This window comes from Arvicanthis niloticus, chromosome 12 (assembly GCF_011762505.2).
Source record: "Arvicanthis niloticus isolate mArvNil1 chromosome 12, mArvNil1.pat.X, whole genome shotgun sequence".
Lineage (NCBI taxonomy): Eukaryota > Metazoa > Chordata > Mammalia > Rodentia > Muridae > Arvicanthis > Arvicanthis niloticus.
The window spans coordinates 55,823,008-55,837,446 of NC_047669.1; the positions used below are offsets into that span (position 1 = coordinate 55,823,008).

A 14,439-nucleotide genomic window follows, 5' to 3' on the forward strand; every position below is an offset into this window, starting at 1 on the left:
GGGTGCTAAGTATGGATCTATTTTTATCCTTCTACATACAGACATCCAGTTGTACTAACACCATTTCTTGAAGATGGTATTTATTTATTTATTTATATTTTCAAGGTATCCCTGGCTTCCTTATTGAAAATCAAGCGTCCATGGATGTATGGACTCAACTCTAGTCTTCAGTTTGATCAATTATTTTGGTTTTTTTTGCCATTAAAATGCTATTGCTTCCAAGAAGGAGGCAGAGATAGAGAGGTGTTCTGAACCTTTAGATTAGGAGGCATTAAGAAGAGTTAGGTGAGAGTGAACCCTCCTGTATGTGGTGAACTTCAGTGGATAATAAATGGCAGGTTTCAAGTCACTTTGATATCTGGAGATTTCTTTTGACATACTATATTAATAAACAGAATCAATGCCCATTTTATAGACAGATCTATGCTTTGTGATTTAAAAAAAAAAAAAAAGTTTGACTTGACCCTCAAGGGAAAAGTAGAGAAAGAAGAAATGTATGAAGAAGTTAAAGAAATTTGTATAACTAATATTTTTAGAAGAAAAATGAAAGAACGGTTTTCTTAAAAAGAACTAGTAGAAGAATGTGTAGGATTTGCCACATTTGTTTGTGTGTTCACTTATTTGTTGACATGGGAACAAATAGAAGGTGTTATGAACTGTGAATGGGTTTTTATTAAGGTATTTGGATTATGATCATGGTTGTTAAAAGCTTACACTTAAGAGAGTTTTCTCAAGAGTTTCTGATGCTTTTAACTTTTATGACTATAGATATTCTTAGATAACATTTTAGGTCTTTAATAGACTGTAAGAATTATCATTTGTCATTGGTACAATATGCAAAACTTTTAGCCTGAAGTTCTGGCGTGTGATTCATTCTGGTCCTGTGGATTGTTGATTAAACTGTAAGGAAGAAAGGGTACTTTAACTCTTAAAAGAGCAGCTTCCAGTAACTGTATTACTTTTACTCTATTTTTGAGATATACAGATTTTTAAAATAAGTGAAATATTTAAGAACATACCGGAATCATTTGTCTACTCTCCTAACTTAACTGTATTAGTCTGGTGAGATCAAGTTTGTTTTCAAAGGTTAATCTTTGAGATAGTTCTACAACTCTTGTTGTTTCAAAGAAAATTTGAGTGACACTTTCTCAGAGTCCTTCTTTTATAGCTCCTGGGTATCCTCCTGCCATTTAAGCCAATCTTTTTAAGATATTAAGAAATATAAAAATGACCATTCCACCTGATTTGATTCTACAATTTTTAAACTCTTCTAAAATAATGCATATTTTCTCACTAAAATCAAAAATAAAATTTTACACATGTCAAATATTTGACTCCCTTTAAAAGATTGCAATATACAGGAGAACTTTTTTCTGTTTTGTGACTGAACTCTCTCAAAGTTGCAGTCCTTGACTTGGATGTAAACTACAGGAACATATATCACGTCAAATGAATTTCGCTTTGGGAACCTTCTATTTGAATGAAATGGATTGTAGGTTCCTACTGTGATACATGAAGATCTTCTGCATTTGCTAGCAGTGACCTTTACTTCTGACATAAAGAAACAGAGTTATTGCTTTTATTAAAAAAAAGTTTAAATGTTTATTTAAATAAACACTACTGTATTAACATCATGTTTCAACATGAAAATGAATAATATGACTGTCGCGACTGTGATTTTTAAATATTTTGTGGTTTTCCTGTTTTCATATTTTCTTCATATATATATATTCAATTAAAATATGCACACATATAAGCTCAGTATCGAAGTCTTCCATCTAAACTCATGGTCATGGACTAGTATGATCCACCTGGTGCTCATCAGAAAGGCAGCTTCTGAGACCCCACCCTGATCTTTAGAGTCATTATCCATCTGTATGGGGCTCATTTGTACATATAGTTGAGAACGAGTCGCACGAGTTGAGTGGAATACCATTGTCAGTGTGAAACATAAAAATCAACCCATCAGTGGGTCTACATGGGATTTCACATTCTTTATCTTAAAATTTTTAATGTTTTACTTTTGTGTAATGTTTGCAGCTAATACTTATACTACTTTTGAAATCCATTCCATAAAACGTACCTGTTACAATAGCAAAGCATAAAATTCTTGAAAGAGACTTTGTAATATTCTGCCAGTCCATCTGGCTCTACCATTTTTCCTAGTATCGATTTCACAGACTCATTTCTATTTTCCTAAGTTACTCATGACTGTGCTCGAAGTGCTAACAAACAATCATCTGTGGAGAGTGTGCTCAGTTTGTCTAAATATGAATGTGTCCTTTAGTGGATGTGAAAGCAGAGCCACGGCTAAGTCAAATCTTACTACTTTGTCTGTTTCATTTTGTTTGGTCATTTCCTTATTTTTATTTATTCCATGTTTTCTTTTTTTTGTTTTGTTTTAGTTGGGTCTGGTAAGTTGACATTTTCTTGGCCATCTCCTAATCACCACCGTGTCACTGTGACTGGAACTTCTCTTCCCCTTCCCATCCATACCCTTCCATGTCCTTCAACCAATCAGCCTCCATGTTTCACTTGTCCTTGGCCACAAAGACTGCACAGAATAAATCTGCAGGAAGTATGGGTAACTGTGACAAAGAGTTAAAGGTAATGGGGTTTGCTAACTTTCTGTCTTATTAAGTCATGTGTGATCTGAACCCTTGAGCTATTTCCTTCCTGAAGTAAGGGATAAGTCATAGGATTGTATCTTGGTAAATGAATGACAGTTTCATTTAATGCCTCTACAGTGTTAAACGAACAAAAACACAGGCCAGGAGAACAGTTCAGTTTTCTTTGTTTCAAGTGCATTGTTTTGTAGTTAAAGTTCAGTTTCTGACTTACCTTATTCTTGAAGCTTCTTCCTGATCATTTTATTTATTTGTTTTTGGTATAAGGTTTATTTCATTTCATATACGAATTAACCAAATGGAATATATAAAATTTGCTTTTTTTTTTCTTTTTGGTTTTTTAATGAAGAGCCATCAAGGTCCTTTGCACTTAGTTTAGAAGATCCATTCACTCAGGGGTGTTGACAGAACGCCACATTGAGAGAAATTGTGATGCTAAAGGAAAGGCCAGCCTGGTGTTTTCACCTTAAACCTCTCTCACTGTTGTTTAAGGATACATGGTCATTATTATTTCATATTCACACATGGAGGATGGGCTTTTCAATAATAGAGTATGCTAGGTGCTGATTCTACTGAGCTATTATTAAGAGGAAAGAAAAATCAAAATGTAAAACAATAGAGATTGATTACATTATTTACGATAGTACATCAGTTATTCAATAATTATTAAAATGGTGTTTTAATAGGATCTTGTTAAAGAATATTATCTAGTTTGCATGGTAGAATTATTGCTAGTTTTTCTTTTTCTTCTTTGTCTGATTTTTTTTATATTTACAGTACCTACCATATTACTGTATTCATTTAATCATTATGTCCTTTGTACACAGCTAACTTAAATATTTTAGAATTCAAAAACCATTATATAGTCATAGAACATCAAATCTGTGTATGTGGCAAATCCCTTCAGTCTAAATAAATATATTAATAGAAATTTATTTGGCTCATTTTCCCTTAGAGATAAAACTATATCTGACATCTGACATACACAGAGAAAGGATTTTCTTCTTGAGTTTATTTTTTTAAAGCATGATATTCCTGGCTTCACACTCTTAGATACAAGCAGTTCTCTTCGTAGGCCTTCTGGGTAGCTGGTACTATAGGCTTATGCCACTGCACTAGTCTGAGGAGGATTTTTAGATTTTGTTTCTAAGAAGTCTCTTGTGGCTGACGTCACTGTTGATGTTGGCTAGAAACTGTGCCTACAGAATATACTAAATCATTTCCAAGCAAATATCCTGTGTGGAAGGATTGCTTCAGGATAAATGTAGTTAGCATAAGGGTTTGTATTCCTTTTTCCCAAATAAGTCTTTGAGGTTTGAGGAGAGCTGGCATTTTATAAAAGAAACAGTTACTGGCACAGATTCCTCGGCGAGCTCCTGAGATTTGGGATGGAGACCACCCCACGGCTTCGCTTGACTGAGTGGTTTGAACATTTATATTTTTCTACTTGGATTCCCTTCGTATTGGAAAGTCATCTGCTCCCATGCATCTGATTAATCATTTGGTTTTCCTTCATTGAAAAAAACCAAACTCTAGTCTAGATTTCGTTTATTATCCAGTCAGCTCTGAGTTTCTAAGTCTGAGTCTACATCAGTTATTCAAACCCTTACCTAAGAAGGAAACTGAACCTGTTTGACTTGGTACAGGAGGATACATTCCCAGGCATCCAGGAACACGCCTATTATTATACCTGGGTAATGACAGTGTTAGCTAAATTCATGAGTAAACCACTCCATCACAGTCACAGGTTTTCTACCAAATAAAAAAAAAAAAAAGAAAGAAAAAATTATAGGCTGAAACTTCAGTTTGACCAAATTGAGCTCCAACTGTGTCTCCCGGCTTTGTATTTTATCTTCTGTAAGTTAGAGAACATTTGAAAACATTTGAGCTTATTTTGCAAGTATCCTATAATTTTCTAGTCAACTGTTAGATTTTTTATTAACCTTCAATAAAAAAAAGTGTAAGAAAGTAAATTTATCTAGAAGAGATCTAATTACTTTCTTCAGTTTTTATTACAATATTAACCATGAACAAATGACATTATATCTTGCTTTTTAAAGAATGTATATATTGATATATTTATGATTTTATATATATATATAGTATGATGCATCTATTAAACAGGTTTTAATATGCTTTTATAATATACTTTTGTAATTATCACATATATAATATTATATATATATGTATATCAGATATAATTGACCCGAAAGTATAACAAAAAAAGAAAATTATCTTTTCAAATATTTTTTTGAAAAACAGAACCATTCTCCTTGGTTCACAAGTTAATAAACAAACAAATATATAAGAAAACAAAGTCATAAATGTAGGATCAGTTTTAGCTGGGAAGAGAAGGGAGGTCACCAAGAATAGAAAGGGAATCAGAGAGAGAAATGAGTAATGGAAGCACACACCATCAAACATGTCATACACATGTATGAAAGTATAAGACTAAACCCCGTTATTATGTCTAATCCATATATGCTAATAAGAAAGCTTCGAAAAACAAAGGAACCTTACTCTTGTGAGCAGTGTGGCAACATCTTTAGGTATCATCTGAATGTGAGTTTTAGTTCAGATTTCTTTTATGGGGTGACCTTAAGTGACTGATGTAAGCAACTGAAAATACTTTTATGGGAACAAAGGCCACGAGGGGACAGGCCATGAAGAGTGGGTTAGAGGATCCCAGCCCTGTACAAGCTATTAGAAGCCTGTCATGCACTGAGACAAGAGGGAATGATTATTTTTCAGACGGCTGATAAGAAGTGGATTTGGAAAGTCTACACATTAAGTAAAAGGCCATACCCAGTACATATTGTTTGATTTTTTTTTCTCCTGTGCAATGCCCAGCCCTAACGCAGGCTCCAACTCCCCACCCAGGCATGCTCTGTCAGCTTACCTACCTTTCAGCTGCCAGTGCTCTCAACGTAACTGATGCAATTTTCTGACACACTATTGACTGGTGCATGAAGTGGCCATTCACGTCTGTCTAAATCAAACAGTTTGGACAAAGCTGGCAGTATTTATAATGTCAGGATGAGCAGATGTTCTGAATTTGCCCTCATTTCCATATATATTCTGTTTGAACATGCCCTTGCCCATGTAAATGAAGGGGGCATGTGACTCCACTAGTGCTTTAAATCCATTTCTATTCGAATAATTGGACTGAAGATTTTAAATGGCTCTAATTTGCATGGTAGCATTTCAGGCGCTTTTGAGGTAAATTAAAGTAATTTCAGCCCCTGCCCGTATCGGGAGATCTCGCATGTGCGTGATTAGACATCATCCACCTTGAAGCAGCTCTCAGTGAGAAAAGATAATATTTATTCATACAATAATTTTCGGGTGTGATTTGAATGGAAGGGGTCAGCTCGTAGCTCAAGAATCCTTCTAACTGTGAGGATTAATTCCAGGTCTAGGTTAGGTAATAAAGCTCCACACAATACAACTCTATTTCATTCTATAAATATGCACTTAGCAATTTTACTTTAAATGAAGGGTGGGGGGGGAGTCGCTTATTACACTATGTTGTAGAAAATGAAGGCAGGACCATGTAGGGACTGTGGTACCATGATCTGATTCAGTGTGTTTTGTTTCTTTAGAGCCACCACATTTTGTTGTCAAGCCTCGTGACCAGGTGGTTGCCTTGGGACGCACTGTGACTTTTCAGTGTGAAGCAACTGGAAATCCTCAACCAGCTATCTTTTGGAGGAGAGAGGGGAGTCAGGTATCATTGTTTTCTATTTATTTATTTATTTATTTATTTATTTATTTATTTATTTATTTAAAGAAAATACAGGTACTAGTTATTTGTGAAGAAAAATCAAAATCCAAGGATCGTGAATGTATAGACCAATCACATTAGCAAAAAATGGATTAGTCAAAAACTCCAGAAATGTTTAGAATTAAAAGGGAAGAGAAAGGGGTTCCTATTTGAATTCTCAGAGCTATTTCCGTTGTCTTATTTTAATACACAGAGTGGTGTGTATATGCCACTGTTTTGTCATATGAATGCTCCTTTTATTTTGAAACTGTCCACACTAAATAAAGCCTAGTCTGCCCTCTCTCTGTAATTCAATTGCCACTCCCATTATGCAACTATCTAGAATCACACACGAACAGATTAAAATATATTTGGAATAAAACAGAGATGAAGATTATTCCATATGAGTTCTCCAGAAGCTCAGGAATGTAGATATCTTCTGAAGCTCCAAATGATGTAAAATTCTCTTTAGCATCAATACCATGTCCCCTAGAGTTAAATACTTTCTAATCTTACTTATCACCTGGTAGATCATGTTTTCTAAACATTTCGAAATCTAGAATATTAATTCCTGTGTTGTCAGGTTCCAGCATAATATGTAAAGCAACTATAGTTGACCATCATCAGTTTGATCATAGCATGTAGGTCATCATATGAATTCTAATATCTTGGTGGGTTCTAAGATACCCATTTGGCTGCACAAAATTAAGTTTGCTGAGAACAAGTTAAAGACAAGAATTAATAGAGCAAGAAGAATTGAGATTGGATTATGCAAGAGTATCTTTATAGCAAAAATTGTAATCCACAAGACGTCCTTTTTAGTAGTGTGACACTTCAACTGAATTAATTTCCAAAGTTTTTAATTACTTTGGTTCAACAGTGCAAATCATTTTGCATAAAAAGAATCATTAAAACTTGTTCTACCGAGTGTTACCTAACCCTTTACAAAACGATTCTTGCTAAATAGCACTAAAACTTTAAAAGTAAAGCAATATCCTCAGGTAGGAAAAGATCAATATACTTGGTTTTCTGAAAAACAACATGTGAAGTACAAACTTCTAAGGAATGGCATCTTTCTGTTCAGTTCTGTATGAACTTCAAAATCCCCCTAACATGCATTCTTATCTTCTAACAGGAGAACACGATATACCAATGCTAAGTGATGTATAAGTGGTCCAGAAGCGTAGTGATCGACTGCAGGAAGAAATGCTTGTTATGGGGCTAAAATGGCATCCTTGAGTGTAGTTTCTCAGAATGAATTTAAAATTTCAATTTGTTTAATGTATTATGCTATTAACCATTCATATGCAATGCAAGATTTTTGTTGTTGTTTGCATAAATATATTTTAGTCTAGCAAAGTTTACTCTTCTTGCATGTCCAATATTATTCCCCAACTGATGTTTACAAAAATGCATGGGAGTATTGAGAATTTTAACGTTTTTCATATAATTCCATTTAGCTTTGTATTATTAAACTCTTTGTGTTTAATAATATGCATTTATACATGTGCACATCAATATATATGGTTTGTGGGGGAAGAATATTTAGGATATATATATATATATATTTTTAAATGTACACATTAACTTTGCCACACTATTTGGACCCAGTGGTTAACCTGTTTTTATTCTTTCCTCCCCAATTCCGGTTTTAGAATCTGCTTTTCTCATACCAGCCTCCACAGTCCTCTAGCCGGTTTTCAGTTTCACAGACAGGAGACCTCACTGTTACGAACGTCCAGCGGTCTGATGTCGGTTACTACATCTGTCAGACTTTAAATGTTGCTGGAAGTATCATCACAAAGGCATATTTGGAAGTTACTGATGGTAAAGTAAAACATTTTTTTTCAAAATAATCCAGATTGTTTTAGGGTCTGAAAGAGCCTTGTGGATATTTGATAAGACAAAGTCTTGGACAGACTCTCATTTGGGACAGAACCCAACATTTCTATTTTCTCTAAATGAAGAAGAATAAGAATTGATCATGAATTCAGAAGCTGACAGATAACAGTATGATAGGTTTTCTTCATAGTCTTGATTCATTCTATTTAACAATTCCCTAAACATGGTCAACTATTGCCAAATATATTATAAAGACATGGTAATTGAGAAAAAATTTCCAACCTACCATATATAGGTATATATAGAGAAAATATAAATTGCCTATAAATATATTTACACATGTGCACATATATATGTACGTTTGTGATACAAGATTTTAGTTTATGAAATATATATATTTATATTTCATCAAAGAAAATGTCTATAAATACATGGAATAGATATTTATAAATATATGTTCATATATTTACCATACATGCTAACATACCAATACACATATTAAATAAATATATTTTAGATATATAAAAATATATTTACATGTCTATAACATTTGTGTAATACACATACTGATGCAGTATATTTATGTATGTTGCTGAGTATGTGTGTGTATAATCAAGAAAGCATGACTGTAAACATCTTTGAAATTACAATGACATGCTTTTTGTTTTCAATATTGAATTTATTTGAAAACTTAAAATTATTTTACATTTTCTAATTCCAAGCATCAGATTAACAGTCCTAAAATTCCAGCTTCATTGTCTTTCAAGGAAAAAGATGGTACCAGAATAAAGAGATGCCAGCTATTGCTTCTTTCTAGTTGACTGTGTTGTTTGTGTATCTTTTGTGTGTGTGTGTGTGTGTGTGTGTGTGTGTGTGTGTGTGTGTATTGCAGGTGAAGGCTACAGGAAACTTTAAGTGCCTTCTATTTGTTATTGAGATAGATTCTCTCATTGCCTGGGAACTGGTCAGAATGATTAGGCTGGCTGGCTAGGGAGTTCCCAAGATCCTTCTGCCTCTGCCTCCTCAGGTGTAGGATTAAAATGCATACAAAGTAGTTGTTTCATCCTTTTTTCTAGAATAGACCCTACTCTCAGTGTTTAACTACATTGCCATTTTATTTAACTTCAGATGGGCATAGGTAACTGGCCGATGCATAGTCTCTCTTTTGTTCAACAGGTCTGCTTATTCTATTTCGTATTTGGTTATTGTAGCTTAGAGTAAGTCTTAAAGTCTTCAACTTGAAATTTCTTATTTTAGTTTTGATAAACTGGCAAAAAAAAATCACATAAGAATATATACCCTGCTATGGGCTGAAATCATGGCTCAGCAGTTACGAGCATTGTCTGCTTTTCCAGAGGTCCTGAGTTCAATTCCCAGCACCACATGGTAGCACACCACCATCTATAATGGGATCTGATGCCCTCTTCTGGCATGCAGCGATAGATGTAGATAGAGCACTCATATGCATAAAATGAATAAATGAGTCTTTAAAAAAAGACTACATATTCTACTCAAAGTTGTAAGGTTTTTTATTTTGATTCTCTATAACCTAAATTATCTACTCAGAAATTATGTATATCCACATATATATCTCAATTTATTCAGTTTTTCTTTAATATCTCTCAGTAATGTCATTGTTTTCAGAATATAAATTTGCATATACTTTCTAGTTCTGCCTGATTTTTTGATGTGTCTATATGTGAATTTAAATTTTTCATTATTGAGCAGTTTGAAGAAAGTGCTTATTTATGCAGTTAAATTTTTTGTGTATTAACTTTTCATCAAGCAACTTTGATAAATTCCTTCATTTTTATAATGATTTTACATAAATTATTCTGAAATTTTTATATACAAATCTACTAACTGAAAATACAAGGTCTTACTTCTTCATACAGAGAATATATATACATGTTTTATTTATAAATGAAAAATATATGTATTATGTACCCCTTGTCTTTCTTTCCTATCCTTGTTGTGTAATGAGTAGATTTGTAACTGTGGACATATTCTTCTTTATTCTACCTTTGAAGAAAAACATTCGGTTTTCCAAGTTGAGTTGGATTTTTGTAGCTAACACTGAATTTGACGCCTTTCTCTGGGATTTTTTTTTTTTTTTTTTAGAAGAGTAGCCTGGAGGTCTCAGGCTGTTTAGTGTCCTTCAGTGTGCTGTACAGGACACACTTGACACTCTGAAGTCTCCATTCTGAATACCACACTGCTTCCATGCTTCTCTATGCCATGCTGCTTCTGTGTCTTCCCCTGTTGCATATTTATACTATCTTAAATTTCACTTTCTACAGGGAGTTTGCCCTAACCCACCAAATATGAGTCCTGTGTCCCCATCCATGCCATTCTGTACACAGATTTATTCCATAATTCCATACATTTCACTCTATATCTTGTGTTCCTCTGTTATTTATTACAATCCAAGTTTCATGAAATTTGAGCCATTTTCTGTTTAGGCAAGTCAATATTTGCCTGGTATTCATCCCAGATTTAATGTGATAGATGCTTAGTGGACATTGTTGAGTATCAGGGAGAAAAAATAAAAACAAAAAAAAACAACAAAAAACAAAACAAAAATTAATAAACAGCTACCTCCTAGGGAGAATTCAAAACCAGGATTGTCTGTGTCAAAAAATTTCATTATCTTATCCCTGCCTATGACACATCCTATGCATTATCCTGAAAATGTGTTTGTGGTACATGCTGTGTATTATAGCCATTAGATCATAATCACAAGGACCACCTAATAGAAAGTAGAGTTCTAAAAATTGCTCGTACACTTATAATTGCAACTTCATATGGCCATCTACAAGATAAACAAAACTGCTGAACTTTTTCCAAATATCTCTATTCTCATAATTAAAAGCAAAGATTTGTAGGCCATGAAAATGGCTCACTCCATAAACTGTCTGCTGTATAAGCCTGTGAGTCTGAGTGTAGATCCCCAAAGTCCCCATAAAAAGTCCATCAGGGACAGAGGTCTGTAAGCTCAGAACTAGGCAAGCCAATTTCCAGTCTTGCCAATAAGGAAGTTCCAGGTTCACAAGAGACCCTGCCTCAAAAAATGTGAGGAACAATAGCAGGGGATACCCAAAGTAGAGTTCTGGGCTACACAGTACACACACACACACACACACACACACACACACACACACACACCACGGACTTCTTCATGGTTATGGTCATAATCGTAGCAAATTCTGGTAATGAGGGGAATAGTAGCTGTCTGTGGTACGATGCCCTTACTGAGGTTCAGCCTTACTAACCTTGTCTAAAGCATGTGTACATTTATATCTGCTGACTACTAGATTACAAGAAAAATAAAGCTTATTAAACAATAGCAATATTTAAAACCACTTGTATTCATCTCGGTCAAGTCTGGCATGAAGTAAAAAGAGACTCTTCTTCATCTCCTTTTTTATTCAGACAAGTTGTTTGACTTTAAAGTTTCAGTCCCTGAGTACTAGAAGAGGTGGTGGCACAAAAATATTTATAATACTGTATACCCAAAATCTTCCACTTTGAACAGACTTTTTAAAGCACCTGAAAATAGATGACAATTGAAATGTTTACTTTGATGTTTGTTAATGTACACATGTACATTTTTCATATGTGAACCACTCGGTAACTATAGTTCTTACTGAAACCCCATATATTGTATTATGTTTCATTAAACATTTCCGTTTCTTGCACTCTTTGTCCTATTGTCTGATGTTTCTTTTGCATAATTCCAGTGTAAGGTATTAGACACCGATTGGAAATTTGTTTCACAATCTGTAAATTTAGACTTTACCTATCAAAATGGGCCATATTTGTTGATATAAACTAAAGCATTTCATTAGATTTTGACGAATCCACTGTGTTTTTGTTTCCTGTGCATCGAAGTGTCAAAGTGCTTTAATGAAGTCCTATATTTCCAGCTCTGATATTAGCTTTTGTATAGCACATGTGAATGTCTGGCCTTTTACAGTTTCCTACGCACACTCAGGACTACTGTCTCATCTCCATATCCACTGAGTGCTCCTGAGCTGGTTTGAACAATTATTGGCGCCCTAGTTATATAGATTTTAAAATGTAGTGAAATTGGGAGAGATGGCTCAGTGGATAAAGTATCCCTGCAAATGTGAGGACCAGCATTTGGATCCTCAGAACCCATGTAAAAGCCCCCTGCAATCCCAGCACTTAGGAGGCAGTAACATGGGATCCCTGGGGGAGGTGGGTACCTAGACTAGCCTGTATTGTGGTCCTAACTTAGCAAGACACTTTGACCCAATAAATAAAATGGAGAGCAATGAGGGAAGGGGCCAGACTCAACCTTTGTTTGGTCTCACATGCATGTACGTGCTCATGCATGGTGACATGGACACGCACCACACATATACACAAGGAAACAACACACACACAAAATGAGGATTAAAGAATTTAAAGAACTAACCAAAAGACACATGGCAGATGATGGGAGTGTCTTTTTATTGCTTGGTTTTTGTTGCCTGCCCAGTAGAAATGGAGCAGACATAACTGACAAGCAAGCTAACCAAACTATCCGTAAACTGGGTTAGGGTAGAATTGGGGGGGTACGCCTGATCCCTTATAAAGCAATTCTGGGCAATGAGATCTAAGTTATAATAGACCCCTGGCATTTGATGGCTTATAAATATAGCAAGACTACCAAATGTCAGCCATCTTAGCACTAGACATAATGATAATCAGTTGGAGTGAAGCCCTCTGTTACTAATTCAATTAATGTCTGGAAATATGCATTCACACTGATAATCAGTGGAACACAGGTGGTCTTATAAATGCCCAGTGGATTTACCAGGAAGGATCTGCCATTTGATTTTAGCAAGCCTCCACATATAATACAGAGAGGATGTTTAGAAGCTGGAGTAAAGGAATTGTTGGCTTCCTTTTCCCTTCAGTGCGGTATCTAAAACACTTCTGCCAAGCTTAAAAATTCAGCCTTCTCATTTCCTCATTTTACTGGCAAACTTCACACCAGTAAAGATGGCGAGGAAGGGAACTGGAAGCGTGGGGTGCAAACGCATAGCTGCTGATTTCACCTAATTGCTTTCTTTTTATGGGAACGCATAAAACTAATAATTATTGCATGATAGACGAGGAACAAATTGAAGTGTGACTCCAGCTTGTGAAAATCCTTGGTGCATAAAACTTTGAACGTGACACATCCAGATTCGCAAATTACTGCGTCCAAAATTTAGTTCCTTTGGCAGCCAGACTCCTTCAATCAGACAACTTGTTAGAATCTTCTCTCATGTATTTGCATCTTTTTCTTTTTTTAAAAAAACTCTGAGATCCAGAATTTTAAAGCTTAATAATTGAAAACAATTTCCTGAAATTAAACAAACAACTTGAACTCATTTTAAAGAAATTTAAGTATGCTGAGTGCGCTTAGCTGTCTCAATCAGGAGATAGGAACGTTTTTCTAACTTTGTTCTTCTTCTCTAAATTTCCGTTAGAGTCTCACTAAAATAGGGACTTTAAGACATAACAATTTTCAGGTGTTTTACATCGTATAATAATTTTATTTAATTAAAATAAAAATGTTCTCCTTTGGTCCCTTTTTCAATAGTTAGTATTAAAAACAGTCTTGCTATGTGGTGGTGCCTTGAATCCCAGCACTTGGGAGGCAAAGACAGATGGATCTCCAGGTTTGAGGCCAGCCTGGTCAACATAGTAAGTGCCAAGACAGCCAGGGCAACACAGAGAAACCATATCTTGATAGATAGATAGATAGATAGATAGATAGATAGATAGATAGATAGATAGAGATAAAATTAAAGATTAAAACAGTGCGGGTTTTCTGTGTGATACGTCTCTGTGTGCCCATGTGCTCTTTTGTGCTTTTTCTTTTACTCTAACATGTATTTTGTTCTGCCGTGCCTCATCTGTTTATTTGCCTGTTTTATAAATCAAAAAAAGTTGTATGGATGGGGAAGTGGGCTGCATCTAGGAGGAGAAGAAGGGTAAATTGTGAGCAAAATATATTGTATGGGGGAAAGTATATTTTCAAGTAAAAAAAAAAAAAGCAAACAGTATTGACTGAATGCATTTGCCATGTGTGCTTATTCTAAGCATGTGTGCCAAGCTTGGATGTCAACCTTGCTTATCTCTCTGGATTAGCCACCAGCAATACGATAGTGAGTAACTTTCCACTGACTCTGAATCCATTCTAGTTTGGTG

General features: G+C 34.8%; 1 protein-coding gene across 3 annotated transcripts in view; it reads left to right on the plus strand.

The window, feature by feature from the left end:
• Positions 1-14,439, plus strand: part of Robo1 (roundabout guidance receptor 1) — a 305,991-nt gene that overhangs the window by 213,299 nt on the left and 78,253 nt on the right. For all 3 annotated transcript variants that reach the window (XM_076943072.1, XM_076943071.1, XM_076943073.1), the window contains exons 6-7: positions 6,230-6,354; positions 8,046-8,217. In XM_076943072.1, the coding sequence (XP_076799187.1) occupies positions 6,230-6,354; positions 8,046-8,217 (297 nt within the window). The remainder of the gene's footprint in view (positions 1-6,229; positions 6,355-8,045; positions 8,218-14,439) is intronic.